The sequence below is a fragment of the Quercus robur genome, chromosome 10 (assembly GCF_932294415.1).
Source record: "Quercus robur chromosome 10, dhQueRobu3.1, whole genome shotgun sequence".
Taxonomy (NCBI): domain Eukaryota; kingdom Viridiplantae; phylum Streptophyta; class Magnoliopsida; order Fagales; family Fagaceae; genus Quercus; species Quercus robur.
The window spans coordinates 54,635,684-54,661,008 of NC_065543.1; the positions used below are offsets into that span (position 1 = coordinate 54,635,684).

At 36.0% G+C, this 25,325-nt stretch overlaps 3 protein-coding genes across 5 annotated transcripts; 2 read left to right on the top strand and 1 right to left on the bottom strand.

The window, feature by feature from the left end:
* Positions 1-4,567: 4,567 nt before the first annotated feature.
* LOC126704364 (uncharacterized) lies at positions 4,568-5,797 on the bottom strand. The gene has a single exon (XM_050403349.1). The coding sequence runs from the start codon at positions 5,795-5,797 to the stop codon at positions 4,568-4,570; it is 1,230 nt and encodes a 409-aa protein (XP_050259306.1).
* A 2,576-nt stretch (positions 5,798-8,373) lies between these two features.
* Positions 8,374-11,950, top strand: LOC126701483 (ubiquitin-conjugating enzyme E2 27). The gene is made up of 5 exons (XM_050399598.1): positions 8,374-8,737; positions 9,417-9,465; positions 10,951-11,110; positions 11,220-11,309; positions 11,538-11,950. The coding sequence occupies exons 1-5, from the start codon at positions 8,560-8,562 to the stop codon at positions 11,643-11,645; spliced, it is 585 nt and encodes a 194-aa protein (XP_050255555.1). The 5' UTR covers positions 8,374-8,559; the 3' UTR covers positions 11,646-11,950.
* Positions 11,951-15,293: 3,343 nt separating this feature from the next.
* LOC126701598 (uncharacterized) lies at positions 15,294-21,816 on the top strand. 3 transcript variants are annotated; one of them, XM_050399801.1, is made up of 7 exons: positions 15,294-15,652; positions 15,990-16,067; positions 16,580-18,268; positions 18,404-18,655; positions 19,656-19,736; positions 20,241-20,762; positions 21,559-21,816. In XM_050399801.1, the coding sequence occupies exons 3-7, from the start codon at positions 17,003-17,005 to the stop codon at positions 21,613-21,615; spliced, it is 2,178 nt and encodes a 725-aa protein (XP_050255758.1). In that variant the 5' UTR covers positions 15,294-15,652; positions 15,990-16,067; positions 16,580-17,002; the 3' UTR covers positions 21,616-21,816. The 3 variants fall into 3 exon arrangements, with proteins under 3 accessions (XP_050255758.1, XP_050255757.1, XP_050255756.1); XM_050399800.1 differs by lacking the exon at positions 15,990-16,067 and having other exon boundaries at positions 16,580-16,773; positions 16,871-18,268; XM_050399799.1 differs by lacking the exon at positions 15,990-16,067.
* The last annotated feature ends 3,509 nt before the right edge of the window (positions 21,817-25,325 follow it).

Genomic DNA, 25,325 nt, shown 5'->3' on the forward strand with positions numbered 1-25,325 from the left:
CCTTGGCATCCATCTCAACTTCAAGACTGCGGATGTTTAAGTTGCAGCACAGTTTAAGCCCCTCACGCAGCCCCCACATCTCAGCAGCAAAACTACTAGTGATCCCAATGCGCTTGCTAAAACCCGCTACCCACTGCCCATCCTCATTTCTAACCACTCCCCCACAACCAGCCAGCCCGTGAGGCTCACTGCAAGCCCCATCTGTGTTCAACTTCCTCCACCCAAAGTCAGGTCTCTCCCACCGAATGCTCCTTAAAACTCTACGAGATTGCAATCTAGGGGCAGCCACACAATGCACATATTCTTTAGCTTGATACACAATATCTAAAGCCAAGTTAGGACTTCGACCTTTCCTATTGAAAACAATATCATTTCTACTCTTCCAAATGGACCAAATAGCAAAGGGGAAAACAATTCCCCAAGAGATACCGGAATTATGCATTTTGCCATTCTTCCTAACATTTAGAGACAACCAATCCACCACATTCTCATGCCAAAACTCATGATTTGCAGCCGTGACCCCTAGCTGGTTCCACACATGTATCAAGTGGGAGCAATCCCTCAAAGCATGCAACATAGTCTCATCCCCATTACAGCAAACAGGACACACTTCATCTTGAACCACTCCTCTCCTTCCAAGACAAACTTTAACACCGATACTATTGTGGGCACACAACCAAAGAAACATTTTAATTTTTGGCAACACATCTGCCTTCCAAACCCAGCTGCAAGAAAGAACAGTAACATTTGCGGACTCCATTGCCATCCCATAAGCGCTTTTCACATTAAAAGACCCATTAGGTGATCCGGACCAAACCAGCTTGTCCATGCCTTCACCTAAAGTTGAGATGGGAATTGCACAAATCAAACCCTTAACTTCATCAGGTAATTCAAAGGTTAGTTTCTCCCAATCCCACCCCACATCAAGCATAAAATCTTTAATTTCCAAAAGGTTGGCTTCTTGGGAGATAGGACCTTGAATCAATTTTCTAAGGGGACCCCCATTAGTCCAATTGTTATGCCAAATATTCAAAGAGCTATTCTTAGTCACCAACCATCTACAACCTTTATTAAAAGTGTCCATCCCTTTCTTCATAGCAGCCCAAATAGATGAACAAGGAAGTTTGTCCGCATTTGTCGCTACTCTCCTTCGGTTGTTGCAATACTTCAACTTCAAAACCTTTGCCCACGGAGCCTCACCCTCCGTATGAAATCTCCAATTAAGCTTGGATAAGAGGGCTACATTCCTACCTTTGGCTGTTTGCAGCCCCAAACCCCCTTCCTCCTTTGGTTTTGTCACCTTCTCCCAACCAACCCAGTGAATCTTCTTGGCTGTGTTTGTAGACCCCCAAAGGAAGTTCCTATTAACTCTATCCAATCCTTCCAGAACCCTTCCCAGAAGATAAGAGCACTGCATAATGTACGACGGGATGGCAGCTAGAGAAGACTGAATGAGAACTCTACGGCCCGCCAAAGATAAAAGATTTGCCTTCCACCCGGACAATTTTTTCTTCACTTTATCCAAAATAAAGTTATAATCATACGAGGAGGATCCCGGCTGCTTTAGAGGAAAACCAAGGTATTTACCAAGATACGGCGTAGACGCAAATCCCAAAATATCACAAAGTGATTCTCTAGTGTCCCTATCCACATTTGGAGAAAAATAAACCCTTGACTTAGCTTCACTCACCGTTTGGCCAGACATACTACAAAAAGTATCCAAAACATCTCTAATGGTTGAACAATTAACCCCATCAGCTTTAGCAAAAAGAATTAGATCATCCGCAAAGAAAAGATGCGAGAAACTAGGGCCCCTCTGAGAAGCCTTCACTGGCTGCCATAACTTCTCACTACACTTCTCTTCAATCAGCTGCCCAAGAAAGTCCATACAGATGATAAACAGATACGGAGAAATCAGATCCCCTTGTCTTATACCTCTAGAGGGAAAGATTGGGTCAAGAGCTTCTCCATTGAATAAAATAGAAGTAGAAACTGTAGACACACAACTCATAATAACATCTATGATATCCATAGGAAGATTTACACGAATCAGCATGTCTCTAATAAAGCTCCACTCTAATTTATCATAAGCTTTTTCCAGGTCTATCTTTAGAGCCATATATCCGGTCTTTCCCTTCTTTTTCCCAAGGGAGTGAAGCACCTCTTGGGCAATAATAACACTATCAGTCCCTTTACGACCCGGCACAAAGGCCGTTTGCATAGGAGAGATGAGTTTGTCTAGGTAAGGCCGCAACCTTGCCACAATAATCTTAGTAACCACCTTATACACTGTGTTGCACAAACTGATTGGCCTATAATTCCCCAAAGTTTCCGGCCCCTGAATTTTAGGAATCAAAGCAATGTGGGTACTATTCAAAGCCTCTGGAACTCTTCTATCAGCAAAAATCTTTTGAACCTCTACAATCACAGAGTTGCCCACGGTATGCCAGAAGTTTTGGAAGAACCCCGCATGAAGGCCATCCGGCCCCAGAGCTTTGAAAGGTTTCAAGGACCAAAGGGCTGCCTTTACCTCCTCTTCAGAAGGCCCCCCACTTATACTTTCCTTCTCCAACTCCGAGAGTCTAGGCTGCCATTGCGAGCCAGCGGGATCCATCCTAGGCACAGAAGATAGAGAAGAAACGAAAATCTGATCATAACCACACCTAATGAAGTCTTTTATCTCCCCCTCCTCAATAATCCACTCCCCCACTGAATTCTTTATAGCCATGATTTGGTTCCTCTTACGCCTAACCAAGGTTGACACATGATAAAAAGTCGTATTACGGTCCCCTTGAATCATCCAATTCACCCTAGATTTTAAAGCCCACAACTCCTCCTCCTGTCTCAGCACAAGGTCCAGCTCCCTAAGAAGCTCATCTTCCAAATTAACCAAAAACTCCGATGGGCGTAAAGCTAGAGATCTTTGAATACCATTCAGCCTCGACATCAAGTTCTTTTTCCTAGTGAAAATATTCCCAAATTGATTTTTATTCCACTCCATCGCCTTCCGAGTAAAACAATTAATGGCATTCACCAGCCCCTCATTCCTGTCCCATGCCTGATGCACTAAAGGAGAAAAGGAAGGATCCAACATCCAACCAGTTTGGAACCGAAAAAGCCTACTCCTCCCATTTTGGGTTCTCGGCTGCAACTCCAGGAGCACAGGACAGTGGTCCAAGTGACACCGAGTTAGATGAGTTATTTTTACATCAGGGTACAAAACACACCAGTTCGGGTTAACAAAAAATCTGTCAATTCTCTCTTGGATCAAAGCTTGAACCTTCCTCCTATTTGTCCAAGTGAAACGAGGACCCGCGAAACCAATATCCATCATATTACATTTATCCAAACACTCCTTGAACAAAAGAGACCTATTCACACTCACCCCCCTACCCCCAAATTTATCCTCACTAAGGAGAGGTTCATTAAAGTCACCAGCTATAACCCAAGGCATATTATGTAAATCAGCCACATTCATCAGATTATTCCACAAAATTTGCCTTTCGGCATTCCTAGGACTAGCATACACAGCAGATAATAACCAGCTAGTGTTTGTGAAACGTACCTTCACCTCCGCATGAACCTCCTGCTCAGTACTTGCGAGTAAGGCTAAATCAACTCTGTCAGCATTCCACAGAACCCAAAGACCCCCTGCATAGCCAATGGAATCAATATGGAATGCTCCATCAAACGGCAACAAATTTGTGATCTCCCTAGCTCTATCACCCCCTACACGGGTTTCCATCACAACCAAAATTGATGGGTTGAATTTCCGCACCAAATCAGTAACACGCTTCCTAAAAGAGGGCTTCAGAGCACCTCTGCAATTCCAGATGATGACATTCATAATAAAAAATTATTTACAAAGTAAGGGCCAAGCTTAACACTGATACTTCTCAACCCCGCCTCTAGCTTCAAACTCCATCCCCTCCGCCTCACAATCTTCCATAGCACATTGGCTAGAGATATCTGAAGCCAAAACTCCTCCAGCCGCTTGAATATCTCCATTAGAATCGGAGTCTCCGCTTGAAGGCAGCTCCCTAAGCTCAACACTTGCTCCCATACCGATCTGCTCACCCACTAATTCTCCTTGAGTAGTGAAGACTGAAGAAGCCCCAATAACCTCATCAGCCTTGCTCGGAACTTGGCCAGGACAAAAACCCAGCTCTCCCGAATCACCCCTCGACGATCCCGCACCGGCAGTGAAACAGACACCATCACCGCCACCCAAACCACCGAATCGGAACTGCACATCACCATTTCCGCTTTGCCCCTCAACTCCAACCAAAACAGCACTAACCTGAGCTTGCTTGAAACCGGATTGGTGAGAACAGAGCGCCCCACCGGCGCTGCCTTGATCACCATTTTGAGGTTTTTTACGAGCTGCCCCTTTCTTTCCTTTGACTGATGAAAGTCTCTGGGAACTTGGATAAGCACTGGACCGGTCTTCAACCTGACTTGGAACTTTTCTATTCAACATCAAGCGTGGGCTTTGTTGGGTGTGGGCCTTGTCCTCCTGCCTAATACTTTGGACCACAGAGGCAAAACGGGCCTTATCCACAAAAACCTAAGACGCCATCTTCCTTTTGGACTCTCTATTAGACCCATCAATCCCAGCAGCCCGATCTGCAGCTCCCTTCTCCACGTAATCACTTGTTCTGGTATTTAAACCATTCCCTTGCCGTGGCACAATCCCACCACTCCTCAACGGTTTTGTACTATTTTTTCTGCGCTCTACTACAATCCAAGGCCCGTACACCCCCTCTCGCACATCCTCCTGCTCAGTACTTTGCTCAGAATCACGCATCACACCACTGGTCCCCTCCCCACGCCTTGCTTCGTCAGGACCATGCACAAACCGTGAGCTAAAACACGTCTCACCCGCCTCCTTCAATCCGGCCTCCGAGTACGACGGTCCTTGTCGGACAACATGAGGGCAATGCTCCTTACTATGACCTAAACGACCACACTCAAAGCACATTTTTTGGATTCCTTCATAACAAATCTGTTGCTCCAGCTTTCCTATCATAATAGCAGTAGCTAGAGGTTTTTCCACATCAACTTGCACACACAGCCTTGCAAACCGACCTCTAGTTTCCGACGCCGTAAAGGTATCTATACGGAGGACATTTCCAATGGCTTTCCCAATTAGTTGCAGCGCCTCTGCATTGTAATATTCAATGGGAAGCTCATTTAATCTAATCCAAACAGCGATGGATGAAACACTTGCTAAGGCAGGCTTAAAGTCCGGCTCCCAAGGTCTAATAGAAAGAAAATGGTCTCCGACAAACCATGGACCTTTCCTCAAAACATTTTCATAATCTTCACTTAAGGACAACCTTGTAAGGAAAAAACCATGCCCCAAATCCACACAATCTAGCCTCCCTGCCGGTTTCCATAGAGCCAGTAACCTGCCTTGAATGAAATTCAGCCCCACACTCCGACCGTAAACTTTAACGATAAAAGCGCTTGTCCACGGCTTGCGGATTCTTTGTTTGAGTTCCCTAGGAATTTTAACAGCTAACAGGCCTTGCCAGAGTGTTTCAACCTCCCCATCCGACTCAACCTCATCATCCATACCATCTTCAAAGCTAAAAGCTTGTGCGAAAGCCCCAGGAATTTCTCCCAAAAGTTTATCTCTGAATGACGCATTTTGATTCCACGGTACACCGTCGCGGTTTGGTGAAGCAGAGCCAGAGCTATGCCCTTCACCGAAACCAGCATGGCTCACATTCTTGACCTTTTTTGTGCTACGTACAAGTTTCTCTTTCTCCTCACGAGAGAGAGAGCGTTCCATTTTTTTTTTCTAAAGTTGATTTTGTTTTCTCTTTTGTTTTTACCCTTTTATTTGATGCACCCTTTTGTATTTTTTGTCTAATAAATAAATGGTTTGAGTCATGTTTTACAATGGTCTATTAATGTCGGCAAGGTAATGTGGCCAAAGCTATTAAATGTCTGATCTGTAAAGACCCAAAAGCATGCAATATGATGCGCAAAGATTGGGTATTTTCCACACGTATTGACTTTTAGCCTTGTAGAATGGTCCAAGCGGGTGCACTGTGATTGTGACTCTGTGAGCACTAAGGCAGCATAATAATCTATTTTTTAAGCATACATTACTTTATCTAGAAATAGGAATATAAATTTAAATCATTAATGCAGAGCAGGTGAAATCTATTCTATTCTGCAAAATCCTTGTCAACCATTGAAGGTCAATCTAAATCGCTCCAAACCTACTATCCAGAATAATCAAATGTCAAACAAAGATCATAAAATGACTTGACTCAAACAAAACAAACTAATAATCATGCAACAAAACATTCGTATTAGTGTGCATTTCATCAATTAATTGGAACTTGGTGTAGAACGAAGTTATTTGCTCTAGAAAACTGTGACTACAAGTTCTAAGAAATACAAAAAAAATCTCATCACATCAAACATTCATAACAATATTTGCTGCAGTGCATCAAAAGGATGCATAATCCTAACCCTATTCTACTCCAATAACAAGAAGCTTCTTTCAATGGATACACAAAAAAGGTCTGCAATGAGGGCTTATTGCTTAATCTTTTGTATAAAGATCAAATCTGAAAAAAGAAGAAAGAAAGTCATACACTTAAATCTAAAATTTCTTTTTTTTTTCCTTTCATAAGAAATTTTTAATTTCATTTATAAACTATCAATTGTGTCAATTTAGTCCATATAATTTTTAATAATGTTCAAAGTTACAATAAAGGGGTTGTTTCATGCTTCACTTTTAAGACAGTTTTGTTTTCTTTGAATTGCTTTATAGATTGAGTTATTCATCCTATAACTAACTTTAATAATTATTAATACAGGAGTTTACAATCCAAAGAAAATACAATTGGTGATTTTGACAGTTCCATAATCTAAATTACCACAATCAATAACTTATAGACAAAATACAAAGCCTCCAAATAAGAAAAGAAACGAAGTTTTGGCTATTAAAGAAACTTCAAAGTCATGAAATTTATAGAGTAAAGTGATTGTTGTTTGAAGACAAAACGAATGGAAATAAAATCCCTCAATTTCTTATTTATTTATAATGAGTATAATTGGAATTTTATTTTATTATAAAGATTAAAGGAGGATGAGATCCCTCTCCATCTACTGGCTCTACCAAAAGGTGGTTTGGAAAATTCCTATTTCACATAAAATCCCTCAATTTCAATTGAAATAAAGATAGCACATTTAGTTGTTAATGTTTTCTTTCTTGTATTTTTAATTGGATATATATATATATATATATATATACATGTGTGTGTATGTATACACAATATTCAAAATTTTAAATAAGGTGATAATTATTCAGCAAAAAATGTAAGGTGATAATAAAAAATTTATTTATAAATTTATAATATTTAAACAAAAATTCTAAAACCACATAAAAAAACACAACTTATCACTTGACAAACATTAAGTAATGGAAAAAAAAAAATAGTGGATCAATGTGAAAATAACTTCCAACTAATTATAATCCGCCACATAAGATAATTAAAAAAAAAAAATTAAGTTGTACTAAAGCTTTTCTTCTTTAAGTCGCTTTCAGGTTAATTGGTTTAATATTATGTCAATTTGATGCTCGATAATTGCGACCTTATAATACAATGACATTCTCTGCTCCAATTGCTTTTTTTTTTTCTTTTATTCCTAGTTTATCCACTAAGTCAGCTATATATATTTCAATTCATCATTTTTTTTTTTCTAAGAGTTTCATAATTGGACATTGAACCCACCGCGCTTTTTTTTATAATTGTCAGTAACAAACACCTCATATATAATTCCCAACTAAAATGTATTAGATGAATGTGAAACCTGGCTGAGTGGTAAACTAAAGTATAGTTAATAAACTAAAACAATCAAGTTGTGCTAGTACGACAAAATTGGATACAATTCTGTATCACAACTTATTGTATAGTGAGTTATGATCGGTAAAAATGTGTCAACGGGTCATGTGGGGACACGACTTTACTAATCAAAACTTGTCATGTAATGAATTGTAACACAAAATTAGGTCCAATGATGTGATACTAGCATAATTCATGAAGATTACTCCATTGCTGGATGGACGAGGATGTCACGTACAGCGTAGCTATCAGTATAATATTAATATAAAAATAATAATCTCGCGCCAATTCGCGGTTGACGATCAAAAAATTATTCAACTTTTTTTTTTTTTCTCTCCTGAAATGGCAAGAACGGTTCAGATTCACCCAAAAAAAGCAACCCCACCATGTTCCTTACTCCACTGTATCTCTTTCTCCCACCTATTGAAAACGAAATTCCTTCACATCCACTCTCTCTCCAATCCAAAAGCAAAAGCATCACGGTGAGACTGAGATTATAGCACCCAAAAATAAAAAAACAAAAGTTTTTATCTTTTTTAGTTTTTTATTATTTTCAAAAAAAGTTAAAAAACTGTGACTCTCTGTGTGAGTCTCTGTGTTGCTCTGTGTGTGTGGGCGTGTGTTTATAAGTACTGCTAGAGCGAGAGTAAAAGCTAGAAAGAGAGAGAGAGATTGATTTTTTGGGTTGAAGATGATAGACTTTGGCAGAGTGCAAAAGGAGCTACAAGAATGTAGCAGAGACATGGCGGCATCAGGAATCAAAGTGAGCCCAAAAAGCGACAATCTTGCTCGTCTCGTTGGAACCATTCCTGGACCCATTGGTACTCCTTATGAAGGGGGTACCTTCCAAATCGATATCTCTTTGCCAGGTCCCAATTTCCCAATTTTTCATTTTTTTTTTTTGGTTCTGTGTAATTTTCAATTTTTTTGTCAATTTTGTAATGTAATTTTTTTAGGGTTTGTTTTCATAAACGGTTTCGTTTTTTTTGTTTGTTGTTCAGGTTAGGTTAGTGGGTAAAGTGAGAAATTTTGACCTGGGTTTGGGGGGTTTGTAAAGGTTGAAGCTTTAATTTGTCTATGGATTGTGTAATTAGTGTGTGATTTGGGGGTGATAGTAAAAAAAAGGTGCAAATTTGTCTAATGGGTTTTTTTTTTGGTCTTTGTGGTTTGAAATGTGTTGAGGGTAAAGACAGAATTTTGAGGTTGCTTTGTGGGGTTTTTAGTTTTTGCCTTTTAAAGTGGTTTTGAATTCTGTAATTGGTGTGTGTGGGTTCATTTGGATGAGCTTATTTTTCACCTAGAAAAGAATGAATGTGCAGCTTGTTGAAGCATCGCATGTTTCAAGGTGCAGGTATACTTTTACGCTATAAACACCAAATAAGCTCATACAAAAGTACAAGTGTAGGGTACAAGTTTTTAAAGTTTGGGATTTTTTATTATTTTTAAGATAATGTTTGACTATTTGTTAGTTGTGTTTTAATGATGGAGGAGGATGTGGGACTTGCTTATTAACTTTGCATTGTGTCGATGGTGGGTTTCTTTTCGCAGATGGGTACCCTTTTGAGCCTCCAAAAATGCAGTTTGCAACCAAAGTTTGGTAGGAAATTATTATGTGTTTTGATCTTCTCTGTTCAATATTTATAGTTTTTTTCTTGATTCATTTGGTGGCACTTGGTTTTATATGCAATTTTTTTTTTCAATTAAGCTTGTCCCTGTAATGTTATGGAATGTTACGATGATGTGTATTTGATTAAATGAAGTGAATGGTGCTTTTGGAAATTGTTCTACAACAAGCTAAAGAAAAGTGGAAACCCTAGGATTTAGATGTTGAAAATTTTATTTATGCTATGGTTTAACATGAATACATAATAAACTGAATGAGATTAATAAATAGAGCAAAACATTTTATCGGAATGTCAGCTTTTAATTATTATATTTCTGCTTCAATATCTTCATGGAGCTTGCAGAGGTTGAAGAAAATTGTCAAGTTATTCCATTTAGTAAGTGTGTGGGTTTTTCCATTTTCTGTAAGTTAGTTTTAGACATCTAGATCTACCATTGATATGGAAGAAGAACCAAGGAAGCACCAAAACAAACTGCATGTTGGTTGTGCACCTTTAATTACAAAAATCTTACATGCTTTGGGCAGCGTCCATTATAATTCTTTCTTGGAATTTACTGCTCCAATAAATTTTCATTTGTAATCTCTTGGAAGGATGTGATACTCACACCCTATTGTACAAATTTTTGTTTGTTTAGTTTAGAATTTTTATTACTTATGAAAGGAGAGTACAATTTTGGTTATGTAAACCAGGAATAGAATATAATAGGATAAAACTTAGGTATAGTGCCTTAGGTGCATCACATTCGGTTCTCCAATTAAATCCAAACTTATGGTTGCATTGACCTATAAAAGACAAATAATGTTTATCTTTTTCAAGGACAATTCAATGCAGCTATGCGATTGAATCTTTTTTTGAGAAGGGCGTTTGAATCTAATTGAGTAACGTAATGTACTGCATTAAAGTACTGTATCTAAGGTTTACCCAAGATAATACAAGTTTTAAGAATTGGCACATGTAGTTCTTAGATGGGCTATGTAGAACCACTCCCAATATAGAGCATCTCTCTCCATCTCTGTGAATGATCCTTAAATTGGTTTATGATCCATTGCTTTGTGCCAGTCAGTGTGGATCTCAAATGCATCCATGCATTTTGTGTGTGTGTTTTTAAAAAAACTCAGCTATCAAAAATTTTAAACTAATGCTGATACTAAGATGGTGTACAGTGCATCTCTGCAAATTTGCAGTTAATTGTTGCTAATACATGTTCAAAACAAGAAAAAAAGATGTGAAACTCTGTATCTGTTGTAGTTTAGTATCTAAATCTCTGGTTAGGCTGGCGTCGAACTTGATAATCATCAATTTCAAGTGAAACTTGAATCCCTGATGCTAGCTGATGTTATCTACTGCAACTTTCTATTACCTTTTCTATCTTTCTTGGAGTGTATTATCCAGCTCCCCAGTGCATATCCAAGATGATTAATGGTTGGATAACTTCTCCATGATGTTTACCTGTTAAGGCACCCCAATATCAGCAGTCAAAGTGGAGCAATTTGCCTTGACATTTTGAAGGACCAATGGAGTCCAGCATTAACTCTGAAGACAGCACTTCTTTCAGTACAAGCACTGCTCTCTGCCCCTGAACCTGATGACCCTCAAGATGCCGTGGTAGCACAACAGGTCTCTAATATTCAGTGGCTAATTCGTTGTTGTCAGTCTTGCCTTAATGCTTCTTTCTTTTGCTAGGTTCTTGTCCCATTCTAAATTAGTCTGTATGTGGACAATGCAGTACATTAGGGAATATCAAACCTTTCTCGGCACAGCTCGTTACTGGACAGAATCTTTTGCAAAGGCATCATCTCTTGGAGTTGAGGAAAAGGTGTGGTGCTCTCTCTCTCTCTCTCTAAATATTTTTATGGGATAGAGAAGACATATACTTGTGTGAGTTTCTGTCAGTATATTCATGAGTGAAAAAGGTTTTGGATGTGGAATTTCGCTTTTAGTATCATACGTGTTGGTACTGTTATCTGTAGTTTTCTTTTGAATTGAATCAATGCATTTGCAACTTGTAATTTGTCTTAATCAATGGCAACTTGATAAGCTGCAGGTGCAAAGACTTCTGGAGATGGGCTTTGCTGAACCTCATGTTAGAAGTGCTCTGGAAGCTGTTGGTGGTGATGAAAACTTGGCTCTTGAAAAGCTGTGCTCTAGCTAGTTTGTGCACCCGGTGCTGAGTGTTGTGCTTCTCAACCTTTTATGCACCACCAACCATGATTGCTGGAATTTATACAAATACAAAGGTTTAGTTTGGATCTCTAAGTTGCCTCATCTAGCCTAGGACTTTTTTTTTTTTAATGTCTTTTAATTCCTTGCAGACTATGTTTTTGCAAACATATCTATCTTCTGATGTAAAGCAATCCATGTGACACTCACTTATTGTTGAGCAACTTTTGCTGTAAGTTGCCATAACTATCAGTGCAATTGAAGTGTTCAAAATTCAAGAAGAAAGTTTTATGTTCAGCATCTTGTTTTAATAAACTAATGATTTGATGATAAGCTAGATAAGTACCTAACTTTGGGAGTTTGCCTTTAGGAGGGAAATTATCTCATGCATTACATATATGTATCCTCCCTCTTACCACGCGGATCTCATATGATTCTGGGGCTTACACATATAAGAGGGATGATGTATATAATATAAGAGGGATGATGTATTTAATCAATGCATTACAACCCTGCTTGATAAAGATGGACTCAGTTACTTAGTACTGTGCAAGTAACCTTATAATTTGACTTGTATTTTATGATTTTAATTCGAAATGAATGTAATTAATTCTTTCATTAGCAACATGCTAATCCCTATCCCATCAACTGTGGAAAAACCACAATCATTCAGTTGTTTTACTTATACCTAAAGGAAAACTCGAACACATGATTAAAAAGAACTTGGTTCAATGTTGTGGAACCTAAATAGTTTAATAGTTCAAGTCTCTAGGTTCAATGTTGTGGAACCTTATAATTTGACTTGTATTTTATGATTTTAATTCGAAATGAATGTAATTAATTCTTTCATTAGCAACACGCTAAGCCTTATCCCATCAACTGTGGAAAAATCACAATCATTCAGATGTTTTACTTATACCTAAAGGAAAACTTGAACACATGATTAAAAAGAACTTAGTTCAATGTTGTGGAACCTAAATAGTTTAATAGTTCAAGTCTCTATGTCCATCAAGTTGTACTTATTCATTAAATTCCACCAAGAAAAAAGGTGGCTCAACCAAAGGTCGCACTGGGTTGGTGGATCGCTTGCTTTCGGGTATTAATGGTTATACCCTGCACGTTGAACGACGAATTGGTCTGAATTGATGGATTGCTTTTCAACACATTTATGTTGCTTATACAAAAAAAGAAAAAGAAACACATATACATATATATATATATATATATATATTGAGAACGATTGCTTTTCAATATTAATTATAGTATATAACAATTCTTGTTTTCTAATTTAAAATAATAACTAGTCATTAGTTATTAGTTATTACTCCGTTTTCTTTCCTCCCTCAATTTACAATGAGTAGAAAAGGGGAATTTGAACTTTTGTTCTCCTTTCTAAGAAAGACTAAGCAATGCTACCAAGTTACAAGACTTTTTTCTTAACAAAAAAAAATTAAATAAATTACAAGACACTTGTTTATTTCTTATTTAACTGAATATTTGTACTGACTTAAAATTGAATATACTTTATTTTTTATATTCTTTATTTTTAGGTTTAGCCTTATTCATATGGGATAAATTGCTAACTTTTTTTTTTTTTTTTTTTTTTATGAAGATAAATTGCCACCCTTAAAATAATATGATAAGATATAAACTTATCCCTTCTATAATGATATCTTTAATTAAGATACAAATTGATTTTTGGTTTTTACAAATTGAGTCAACTAAAAACTGTATCACCTTTAATTGTTCACACCTTAAACTCTTGAAATTCCATATGTGCTCATATTGGATAAGTTTGCTATATTTAACAATAATCTGTCAAAAAGTATAAAATTTTTTTTTTTTAAATGATCCTTACAAAAAAAGGAAAAATGGTACATAAAAAATTGACAATAAAAACTGTGGGGGCCGGTTAATCAATAAATATTAAAACCGTATTAAACTAGGCCTGGGGCCCATCCGAGGACGTTAAACCATCCGAGAATGCTCATATAAGATTATAAGGGGAAACAAATGAAAAGAGGAGTAGATATCACATGAGATGGGTTCAGTATGCGTCCGAGGACAAAATCCTTCTCAGCAATATGTGTCCGAGGACGACCTGGTGGTCATATTGTTACAAACACACTTCGAAGCTACATTACCACTAAAGGTGGGACATGGGACCAAGGGTAAGAAAGAAAAGATAAACAAATATCTTTAACAACTGCTGTCTCCGCATTAATTGCCTCTCAACCAACTCTCTGGCCGCATTAATGTGGAGGTGATGCCTGAACAATGATGAAGCAGCCTTACAGCTGCTGGTTGAAGGTTCCAGGAAGTGTTAGATGGGACGGGAAGGGATCTCCCGAATCCAACCTACACGTGTATGGTGAAGATGACACCAAGAGGGCAGTATATAACATGGAAGAATGCATTGAGAGAAGGATCGGAACTTCTAAACGAGTAGTGCCTAGAAGAAAATCTCATGAAATAAAGAACTTAGCTTGTTTCAAGGAGAAATTGATCGTAATATTTGTGTTAATCCATCTAGAAACGTTAAGTTTAATCGTTTTTCTTTTAAATTTAATCTAGTTCTTTTATATCCACGTTCTACAAATTTATTGTTTGGGCCTTTAGCGATCGAACCCAATACGAGTTTAGGATCGTTACAAATTGAGTCCTTACAAAAACAAACTGTCATTTTAAACTAAAAACAATCATACCTAGTAGATACCCTTAACATTCATGTTAGTACAATTTTCACCCACAAAGTAATTTTTTCCTTTTCTTGATTCTCCAACAAGTTAAAAAAGTAAAAGTTATATAGGACAGGTAGAGAGGGGTACATTAACATTATTACGCGTTGTTTTTAGGTGAAGGTAAGGGCAAGTGAAGTAATGGACTTTAAAAGAAATTGAATATACTTTATTTTTTATATTCTTTAACTTTGGGTTTAGCCTTATTCATATGGGATAAATTGCTAATTTTTTTTTTTTTTATGAAGATAAATTGCCACCCTTAAAATAATATAATAAGATATAAACTTATCACTTCTATAATGATATCTTTAATTAAAATACCAATTGATTTTTGGTTTTTACAAATTGAGTCAACCAAAACCTGTGTCAACTTTAGTTGTTCACACCTTAAACTCGTGAAATTCCATATATGCTAACATTGGATAAGTTCGTTATATTTAACAATAATTTGTCTAAAAGTATAAAAATAAATTTTTTTTTTAAATGATCCTTACAAGAAAACGAAAAATGGTACATAAAAAATTGACAATAAAAACAAACGGTCATTTTAAACTAAAAACAATCATACCTAGTAGATACCCTTATCATTCATGTTAGTGCAATCTTCACCCACAAAGTAATTTTTTCCCTTTCTTGATTCTCCAACAAGTAAAAAAAGTAAAAGCTATATAGGACAGGTAGAGAGGGGTACATTAGCATTACTACATGTTGTGTTTTTAGGTGAAGGCAAGGGCAAGTGGAATAATGGCCTATAAAAGAAATTGACGTGGACAGGGAAAATGTAAAAAGAAGTAAAGAGAGCCGCAACTTGGGACAACAAACAGAAACGCATGTTGTCATATGTGGACATGTATGTTTCCCATTGCAAAGTGTGGTACTCAATCAAACTTCGAACGCAGCCAGCCAGAAAATTTTAGCTAAGCAAAACAATCATGACCCACCATTTTTCTTTCTTTTAAATTTTCAATTTTGGAAGGCTTATATTATACTAACAAATCATGCATCCACCAATACCCCAATGCCAATAAAACATTGAACATTCGTTGCATATAAAGAAACAAACACGCACAGTTTTAGATAAAGATAGAGATAGAGATATATGGAAATGAGAGGTACTTCAAAGGGAACAGTAGAGACTGGAAAGAGAAGAAAGAAGAAGAAAAGTTGAAAACTTTAGAATAACAACAAAGAGAGAGAAATGGGTTTTTGATTTTGCTTGATAATTGTTTATGTTTATGTATGATCGCAAGCTTTACTGGTGCGTATTTTTTTATTTTTTTATTTCACAAATACTCCCCCTTTTGTTGTTTTTGTTAATTTGTGAATGAAAATTGGGCAGCTTTGATGTCATGGACATTATTTGTTTAAGTAGCAATTTTATGGATATGGTTTGTTTAATGTTGCAATCTGTTTGGTTGGGGAGAAATATAAGAAAAGAAGGGAAATGGAAACTGGGTCTTATCCTTCTTCTTGTTCTGGTTTCAGAGAAATGAACAACTCAAAGTGAAAACTAATAGTTGTAATAACCTTAGTTAAGTGGGGGGGAGGGTGTTAGTTTGAAAAAATAAACATTTATTTTTTGTTGTTTCTTACAGTTTCTAACCAATCAAAAGGACCTAAAGGAGATTCTGGCTGGAGTTGGTTGGGTATTTGTTATTTACATTGGTTTAAAGGTACCTTGAAAAGTGGAGGATCAGGTTCTTTAATTGCTTAATTCAATTAATTTTCTTTGCGGTTGGTGTTTGTGTAGAGGAACATTGTTGGGATCTGTGTTTCGTTTGTTGAGGTTGCCATGAACTGTGTTTTCAGATAGTCACATTGTTGTTGAACAGCCACTATTTTAAAGTGTTTCATAATTTGTTGTTGGTTTAGAGATAGTAGATGGGTGTTGCATTTTATGAATCCAAACTGATCAAATTTGATGATTTCTATTGTTAGTAAATGCATGATGAACAGTTGTTTCTAATAAATATTATCATTTAACCTTTATTTTAAATTATGTGATTACTATTGTAGTTCTATTAAATTATCTTTGTAATCATGGATATAAGGTAAAAGAAGATGTCAGTTTCTGTATCCATCTTTTAAAAATAGATAATGAAGTTGCTTAAGTTTTTCTCATGCTGTCTTTGTTTTGTCTATCAGTATAAACTTACGGACTTGATTTCCTTGACTATTATTGCAGGATGGTGCATTGATATTTGGAAAGCCATGAAAAAAACTTTGCTCTGCTTCCTGGCATGGAGGCAAAATGTAGATTCCCAAGTGTACTTTTGGGATTCCTGGTTTTTTGACCAAGTTTATCTATACAATCTGATCAAAGTGCTATGATTGAAATCAGATGCATTTGGTAAATAGATTTCATAGTCTCCATCACAGGTATCCTGGAAATGAAATCAAATTTGTCAAAGTTTGCTTATTTTATTAGTGGGGATAAAAAAATGTGAAGTTTTATTTTCTTTGTTGGCATCGGTAGCTTCAGGCAACTTGATTGTAGCTGTTCACTGGAACTTGAAAGTAGAAGTTGATACATGAGTGTAGAAGTAGGAAGGGTAAGTAAAAGAAGACCATCTTGAATATTTAGAAGAAAAATCTACTCAACTGTAGAATGGGCTTTCCTCAAGTGTCCTCTGGCAGTATTGCTGAGGAAGTGGCAGCATCGCTGAGCACATTTGTGCAAAGTCAACCTAGAATTGTTGGCATGAGAAGTTGTGACTTGAGTGGGATGCATGGAGGAAATCGAATGCCAGTGGATATTCCATGCACCTCTTCTGGAGAGGCTCAAAGGAGAACTATTGCGGACCTTCCAAAGGAACTGGATTGTTTAAACATGCATAAAGATGGTAGAAGCAGCATGCATAATTTGAAGATTAACTCTATGGAACAACCTGGCTGGTTTCCTGGTAAAAGTGAAAGGAAAATTCAGAAACCTGTTCCTAGGATTGTTGGTTTTGAATCAAGGGCTGTAAATTCTCCTATTAATGTGCTTGGTGGAAACCAATGTTCTACTGTCGCTAGTGTCAATAATAATCCAAGTGAGAGCACTGGGTCAGTGGTCAGGAAGCGGTTATTGTCACCTCTGAATGGAATGCTTCTACCTGATCAATTTAATGGTGATTCTCCAGACATTGGCAGTGGTGTTTATCAAAGTAATTTCAGTAGTGATAATGATCCTTATAATTTTTCCATGTTACAAGAGCATAAGAGAGCTCATAAAGGCGACTCTGATTATTTCAGCTCTCCAATCTGGTCTCTGTCATGCTTCCCCCAGTGGAAGAATTCACTGTATGATAATTGTGGAGCAAACTCCACTTTACTCACTGATGGCCCATTGCTAGAAAATCAGGAGCCACAATGTCGTAATAATTTTACACCATCTCCTGAGCTTAATTACTTGGTAGAATCAACCAAGGTCCAGTCCAAAACTGGGGCAATAGCCATAGTTCCAAATACAAAAAAGGGGATATCACCTCCCTTGTCTTTGTCTCCCCTTGGTCCAAAATTCCATGAAAGAGTGAAATCTGCAGGAGGATGTAATGTTAATACAACAGAGATAGATGATGGCATTATAACTTTCAAGGACATGGAACAGTCACTTGATGGAACTGTCTTAGGCCATTTATCTTCCGAGAAAAACAATTTTAGGGTGCCAAGTAAATCATCACAAGATTTTGATAATTTGCAGAAGAAGTTTGACCTGTTTATTCCTCAGAACGCCACTGGCATGGGACAGCATTGGGGTCAGGATTCTGAATTTACTTCCCATGTGAAACTGGTTAAATCTCTGAGTGGACAGCCAGTTAGAAGGTCTTTGGTTGGTTCATTCGAGGAGTCTCTGTTGTCTGGTCGGTTATTATCTGGAAAAATTAGTCAGGTTGGCTTTTGTACCTTCAGTCTTGTATTATAGGGCCTTATTTCTGCATTTGATTCATATTAGACTTACTATACTTTAGAACTTAGCATTATCTGTTTATAATTTTAGTTCCTTGTTTTTCATTTATAATTTCAGAAGATCGATGGTTTCCTTGCTGTTCTGAATGTTACTGGAGGGAACTTCTCACCAAAATCACAAAAACTTCCATTTGCAGTAACAAGTGTGGAAGGAGATAACTATTTGTTGTATTGTTCAACAATTGATCTTGCTGCTAATAAAGCAGCAAACAAGTGCAGAAGCACAAAAATGAAAAGGAGCCCTAACATTGATGAACCACAAGCAGAAAAGAGCCGCCTACGTATACCAATGAGAGGATGTATACAGCTAGTAAGTGGCTAGCCCTCAAAATGTTATAATTACCGAGTTATACATATGAACTTGTATCTAGAGCAATGCATTGAATTTAGGTTGAATTGCTGCTTATCATTAAGAGAGTTTTGATACTCTATGATTTATTAGGAAATTGGCAATAGTTGACAATGTGGCATAGAGAGTTTTGATCTCTTTGTTTTGAGCTATAGGTTCCTAATCTAGCAGAAAGTTACAATCATATTTATAATTTGCAGCAGAGAGGGCGGGGAACTTTTAGTCTCGGTGTTGGAAACATTGGGTTTAGGTTGGTATTAACTCCCACCATAATCCTAGGTTACATCTGAAATTTCATTGTTTAATGACATGAAAATTTCTTTCTCATCCCTCCAATTCTGCTCCCCCCCACCCTGAAAAAAAAAACCTTTGTCAATTCTGCATGGAGCTCTGACTTCTATGTGTGAAAAACAGCTATCAAATGGAAATAGTATGTAAAAACCATGCATGAAGAACAAAGTCTCTCAGAAGGAAAAGAACATGGATACCTAGGCATAGAGATTTCGAAGATTTCTAATTGAGGTTGACACATGTAGGACCTGCTTGATTACAATACATTGGCTGGTTAGCATGGCTCTGTGTCTATAGATTGTAAAAGAATTGAGTATGCTGTCAGCTTCTTTGTGGCCAATGCTTTAACTTCTATATGATTAAATGCAACTCACTTATTTTGTTTGTGTCCCACCAAATTGAAGTTTCTTACACAATGATTTAATTTGCAAGAATTGGTGCCAAAACTGTCTGCCAGCAAGATATATTGCCAAGCTACCTGTGTCCATGTATGTCATAAAAGACAATGGCTATTCTTACATGAGATTCATGAAATATAAGAGAATTGATTACCATCATGTCAACTTCTTTATGTTATTTGCGCATTAATGCATAGAATGGATGATATCTGATGACAGTACAGCTTAAGAGAAAACCATCATAAACTGTTGAACTGAATTGTTTATGGCAGGTTCTCAGCAACCCGGAAAAGACGCCCATCCACACCTTCTTATGCAATTATGATTTGAGTGACATGCCAGCTGGTACCAAGGTAGTTTCCAATAAAATAAAATAAATAAATAAATAAAAAAATGCAATGTGATTTCTACTCAGTTCTATTGAATTTTTCCATTATCTTCATATGGTTTAAGTAACAACTATATTGACAGGTATTTGGAATTTTTACGTGGATTTGAATAAAGTCATGTCATATTTCAGTAACTTAACAAAGGATATATGCTGTATCACTAATATCATTGATCCTGAGCTGATCTCTACCTGAAATTTCCCATACCCTAAGTAGCCCACTCTCTGCATTTTTCCATTAATCATAAAATTATGCTAAGACTATAATATAGATCTGCATCCTCATGGTTGCAGAATCGAGGAGTTCTCTTTTCTTTTGTCAAAAGAAAACAAAGGGTGAAAACCTGAATCTAAAATTTCATGTCAAATTTTATGTGGAATATGCCTTTTCATTCTAAACTTATTTATTATTTGTGACTTAACATTCTTATGATGATCCTTTCCTTCTTCACATTGATTAAAATGAAAGACATTCCTGCGGCAAAAGATCTCTCTAGCACCTTCTGCACCAACATCTGTGTCTGCGAATGGAAGACCTAAAGGTCCTGACTTGAAAAATGATGCCAAGCCCTCGTTGATCCAAAACACTAGTTATACTACGCAGCTTAGCAACAGTGATGCTAATTCAAATGGGTTTGATGCTGTGACCTTGCATTGTAGTGGATTTAACAGTGGTGAAAATAAAAAGACTGGCAGGGAGGACAACTTTCCATCAAATAGAAATCACATAACTGAAAGCCAATCTGAACACAGCCCTCCAAAGATCAATGACAATGCCACTGGTACTGGTGTTCTGCGTTATGCTCTGCAGCTCCGTATTTGTTGCCCGTTACCTAAGAAATGTTCAAGGTCAGTCCAAAAGTGCCAAACCAATCCCTTATCTGAACCAACAATGAAGAATATGAGTGTCGAAGTAGAGCGACGCTTCTACTTGTATAATGATTTGAGGGTGGTCTTCCCCCAACGCCATACAGATGCTGATGAGGGCAAGGTACTATATATACATACATGCATACATACGTACGTACATACAAACATACATATATACATTTATATATAGGATTAGGTTCAAAAATACTTGGTGTAACTTTTAGTTATGTTACACCACTCAATATTTTATTAGATGTGTATATTAAAAATCCACTATTGACCTTTATTCTTGAAAAATTCTAAGATGATTAGTGATGAATGGTTATCTCATCTATAAAATTTTTAAATTCAAGTTTTTTGTGTTTTAAAATTATACATAGAACATAAAATTTATGGGTTGAACAGTAATCAACTTCTGATTAACATGAAATTTGTCATGCATATTAAGAAGAACAAAGTTCAAGTGATTGTCAATGGTAGTAACATCTTTTGTGGTGATTGATGTCTGTGGTTTGAATCCCATCTTCCCTCTTCCCCACTAGGTGCCCGTTAAGCACAAAATTTTTTACTTTTTTCTGACTCAAGTTTTGTCCTTTTTTCAGTTTGTCAAGTTTTCAGTTTTGTAGGTACTGTTTGAATTTTTTTTTTGACTTTTTCAGACAAATTTTTTTTTTTTTTTTTTTTTTTGTCTTTTCTGCCCTTAACCAGCACCGAGCGGTGCTGGTTAACATTCTCCATATATATATATAAATAAGTGGAATTTTTAAAATATTAATTCAATAAAAATTTATTGAGAGTTAAATATGAATAAAGAGTTACAGCAAATGCTCTTGACTATACATTCAAATATGTCAGGTTGAATGTTTCTTTTAGCATGTCCTTATGACATTGTTGTTGTTGTTGTTTTTACATTGCAGTTACATGTGGAATATCATTTTCCTTCAGACCCAAAATACTTTGATGCCAGCAACTAAATTTGCTTTGTTCATTTTCTCCTCTTCAGATGGTTAGATATATGTAGTACCTGTACATACATCTTTTTTTTTTTTTGGATGAGAAGTCTATGTACACAGTTTGTACATATAATTAGGTGATCTTATCCTTGAGTAAATTCCCCCATTCAATCTGTAAATGATTCTTTTTTCATTAATTAGTTGATTCAATGTTCTTAATCATACTCTAGAGTCCATTGTTGGCGTTTCTTCATCCAAAACCAAGGGAGTAAAAATTTTAGTGGGAAGACTGGAAGAGTCTCTTTTGTTGGCCAAAGCAGAGGTGAGCTTAATATTGTGTGAGGTGCACTTGTGTTCTGCAGCATCAAATGCATGTAGCATTTCATTTCATTATCAGATAACAGTAAGGTTGTTAAAAATCAGGATCTTACTTCGAATGAAAAGAAGTCTTCAAAATTGAATTGAGAATCATAAGATTTTATGGTGTATGAAAATTAGTTATGACTGGTGTATGTGTATATATATATATAGGTTAAGACACCCTATCAAAACTTAAGAATTACATTTTTAGCGCAATTTATTACAATAAAGTGAATGGGATGCACCTCAAAAGGTAAAGCCTTCATTTTAGACCCCTTAAATACGTATAAGTAAAACCAAAAGCATAAATCGATATTAAATTCTTATAAAAAAAAAAAAAAGGTTTAATTACATATTTAGTCCGCATACTTTTTTTTTTTCATGTTTCAAAATGGTCCCTATTTTTAAAATTTTTTATTTCAGTCCTTATACTTTTAAATTTTTGTCAAAAAGGTCCTTGCTATTAACTCTTGCTATGATTTTGAGTTGAGATTGCTCAACAAAATCCACAAATGAGGGAAGAGATTACTTATTCAAATACTTGTTTACTCTCTTTTTTTCATATCTATTTGGAGATAGAGAAATTTAGAATAAGAGTTAATGGTTGGGACCTCTTTGACCCAAACTTAAATGTATAAGTGCCAAAATGAAACATTTCAATGGATGAGGATCATTTTGAAACATGAAGTAAAAGTTCAGGATTAAACTATTAAATACATAATCAAACCTATAAAAAAAAATTTAAAAATAAAAAAAGGAAAAAATATAACATTAATAATCTCAACAAAAAATATTAAAAATGTTTTCCATCATGATTCCCCTTTTAAAATACACTATTAATTGTTTCTCAAGTAAAAGTACCATTATTAATCTCAACAAACAAGAATAAAAATGTCAGTTTCAATGTTTCATTCGACTAAAATCAATTGATAATAATGCGATGATTATGCATTCAATTCGTATCACATATTTACTTGAAATTCAAAGAGAGAGAGATATTAATATAATATTATAATATAATTGTCTTTTTTATTGCATATTGATATTTGATTATAATAATGTGATGATTATTGCATATTAATTTGTTAGTTAGTCAATCACTTTCTTTTCTTTTTTTTGAGAAGAAGTTAGTCAATCACTTACGTGCTATTGAAAACCAAAGCTTTTTTATCAACAAAGAAAAAAAGAAGTAAACCAATTATTAGCTCCGATGTCATTGTTGAGGCTGCGGTTCTAGATGAAGTATATTAGACTCCCATAGTTTTTACTTTGTCGCTTTGCTAAAAAAAAAAAAAAAAAAAGTTTTACTTTGTCGCCTATGAGTTGTGACTCAGACTTGAAAGAGTAGTACAAAATTTTATGATTGTCATTGGATCTAATTAGCTTAACTGATAAAATTTATTATAGTCGAATTAGAGATCCTAGATGCTTAAGCCAAAATTTTCATCAATAAATTATTAGATAGAGCATGCTTTTTTTTTTGGGCTTTTTTTTTTTTTAATAAGTCTATTTTTTTTAAAAAAAAATTAACATTGACATGGCATGTGGGCTTCTATTTTTTTGGCCATTTTAACCCATGAAATCAAGAACAATCTAGATCTTCATCCCATAAACTTATAATTTTTTTATAAGATTTGAATTGTTAAGGGATTTCAAATCATAAAATCATACTCAATTTGTCCTCTCAATCCACTTGGGTTAAACCAAGTAGGGGCGTGATTAAAATTAATGCGGATGTTGCTGTGGGTTCAAATCACGTAGTTACTATTGTTGTGACCAAAAATTAAAGAGGGGAGTTGGTTTTCGCTTGCTCCGAAAGAGTGGAAACCGCCCTTCCTCTCCAAGCGGAGGCTGAAGCAATGAGATGGGCGGTTTGCATGTCAATCGGTAAAGATTTTGGCTCAATTGTTTTGGAAGGAGACTCACTCATTTGCTATCAGGCTTTATGCCTTTCAGATTCCACTGTTCCTTGGAGAATTAGGAATATTGTTCAAGATATTTTCCTTCTGGTTTCTCGTTCTCACAATGTATCTTTTAGTGGGGTCTCTAGAGTTGCAAATGGTGCGGCTCATTGTTTTGTAAAATGGTCGTTGAGCTATAATTTTGTGGGGTCTATTGGCGTTGGTTCTTGTCCTCCTTGCTTGGAGGCTGCTCTCTTGAGAAGGACGCTGGTCCTTTTGTTGTGTTTGTCGTTTCTGTTGTAAGTTGTCGGCGAAAATGGCCAAATGCCACTATTTGACAAAATATGTAGTGATTTATCATTGTTTTGGAAATATATATAGATGTACCACTCTTTTGAAACTCGAGTTTGTCGTGTAACTCGAGTTTTTTGAAAAAAAAAAAAAAAAACCCTTCAAGTTTGCTGTGCTATGTTTTATGAAACTCGAGTTTCTAGAAATTGAGTTACATAAAAAATTGGTGGCTATTTTTCATGGAACACAAACACGAGTTTTAAAAAAGTGGTAAATCTCTAATTATTTCGCAAACAGTGGTAGATCCCTACGTATTTTGTTAAATAATGATATTTGGCCATTTGGCTGTAATTTGTTGTGTTTGTTTTGATAAAATCTTCTGTTCATCAAAATAAATAAATGAATAACCATATTCAAATTATAAAAAATAAAAAATAAAAAAAAGACCTATAATTTTTTTTTTTTTTTTGAGAGAGTTTTAACCTATGGCGTCCGCTCCTGATAATAGCTCTTTATTATCAGACCAAGACACCAATCAGTTTTTGGTGTAGCCGGAGATTGAACCCCAGATCTCTTATACAACCATCAGAGACTTTACCAGTTGACCTATAATTTATTTTACTAGATCAAAGACGTGTTGTTTTTGCCATCCATTCAACAACGCTTTTCTTTGTCTAACCAAAGGAATGTCATTTTCAGCCTTTCAATCCAACGTGTGTTGTTTATACCCTTTAATTAACAATGTACCACAGCCACCCATTAAAAAGAAATTTAGCAATATGCCTTTTACATGGTTAGATTAATATATAAAACAATGTGCGTTTTGCATTGTTAGAAAATTATATATGAAATGATTGCACGAGATCTCTCTCTTATTTTTTTTTTTTGAGAAAACAGTAAGGAAATTTTATTAATAAAAATCAGATCGGAACACAGCGTCCAAATCATCAGGTAGATCTTCTACCCATACATCAGTATCTGCAGATAAAACTGCTCTTCTAGCTAATTCATGAGCTAACTTATTTCCTCCCCTTCCAACATGAAAAAACTGACAAGAATGTAAAGCATAGCCTAATCTCCGAGCATCATCAATCACATGTCCATACAAGGTTTTGCACTGTCCCTGGAATTGCAAAGCACGAATAACCCCTAGACAATCCCCTTCAACCTGGATATGAA

Bases quoted from the DNA above. Each gene is read 5' to 3' on its own strand.
- LOC126704364 (XM_050403349.1), bottom strand. From the start codon at position 5,797: ATGGAACGCTCTCTCTCTCGTGAGGAGAAAGAGAAACTTGTACGTAGC.
- LOC126701483 (XM_050399598.1), top strand. From the start codon at position 8,560: ATGATAGACTTTGGCAGAGTGCAAAAGGAGCTACAAGAATGTAGCAGA. The intron at 8,738-9,416 runs GTCCCAATTTCC...TTCTTTTCGCAG, and splicing joins AATCGATATCTCTTTGCCAG to ATGGGTACCCTTTTGAGCCT. The intron at 11,310-11,537 runs GTGTGGTGCTCT...GATAAGCTGCAG, and splicing joins CTCTTGGAGTTGAGGAAAAG to GTGCAAAGACTTCTGGAGAT.
- LOC126701598 (XM_050399801.1), top strand. From the start codon at position 17,003: ATGGGCTTTCCTCAAGTGTCCTCTGGCAGTATTGCTGAGGAAGTGGCA. The intron at 18,269-18,403 runs GTTGGCTTTTGT...TTATAATTTCAG, and splicing joins TATCTGGAAAAATTAGTCAG to AAGATCGATGGTTTCCTTGC. The intron at 20,763-21,558 runs GTACTATATATA...TTTACATTGCAG, and splicing joins CAGATGCTGATGAGGGCAAG to TTACATGTGGAATATCATTT.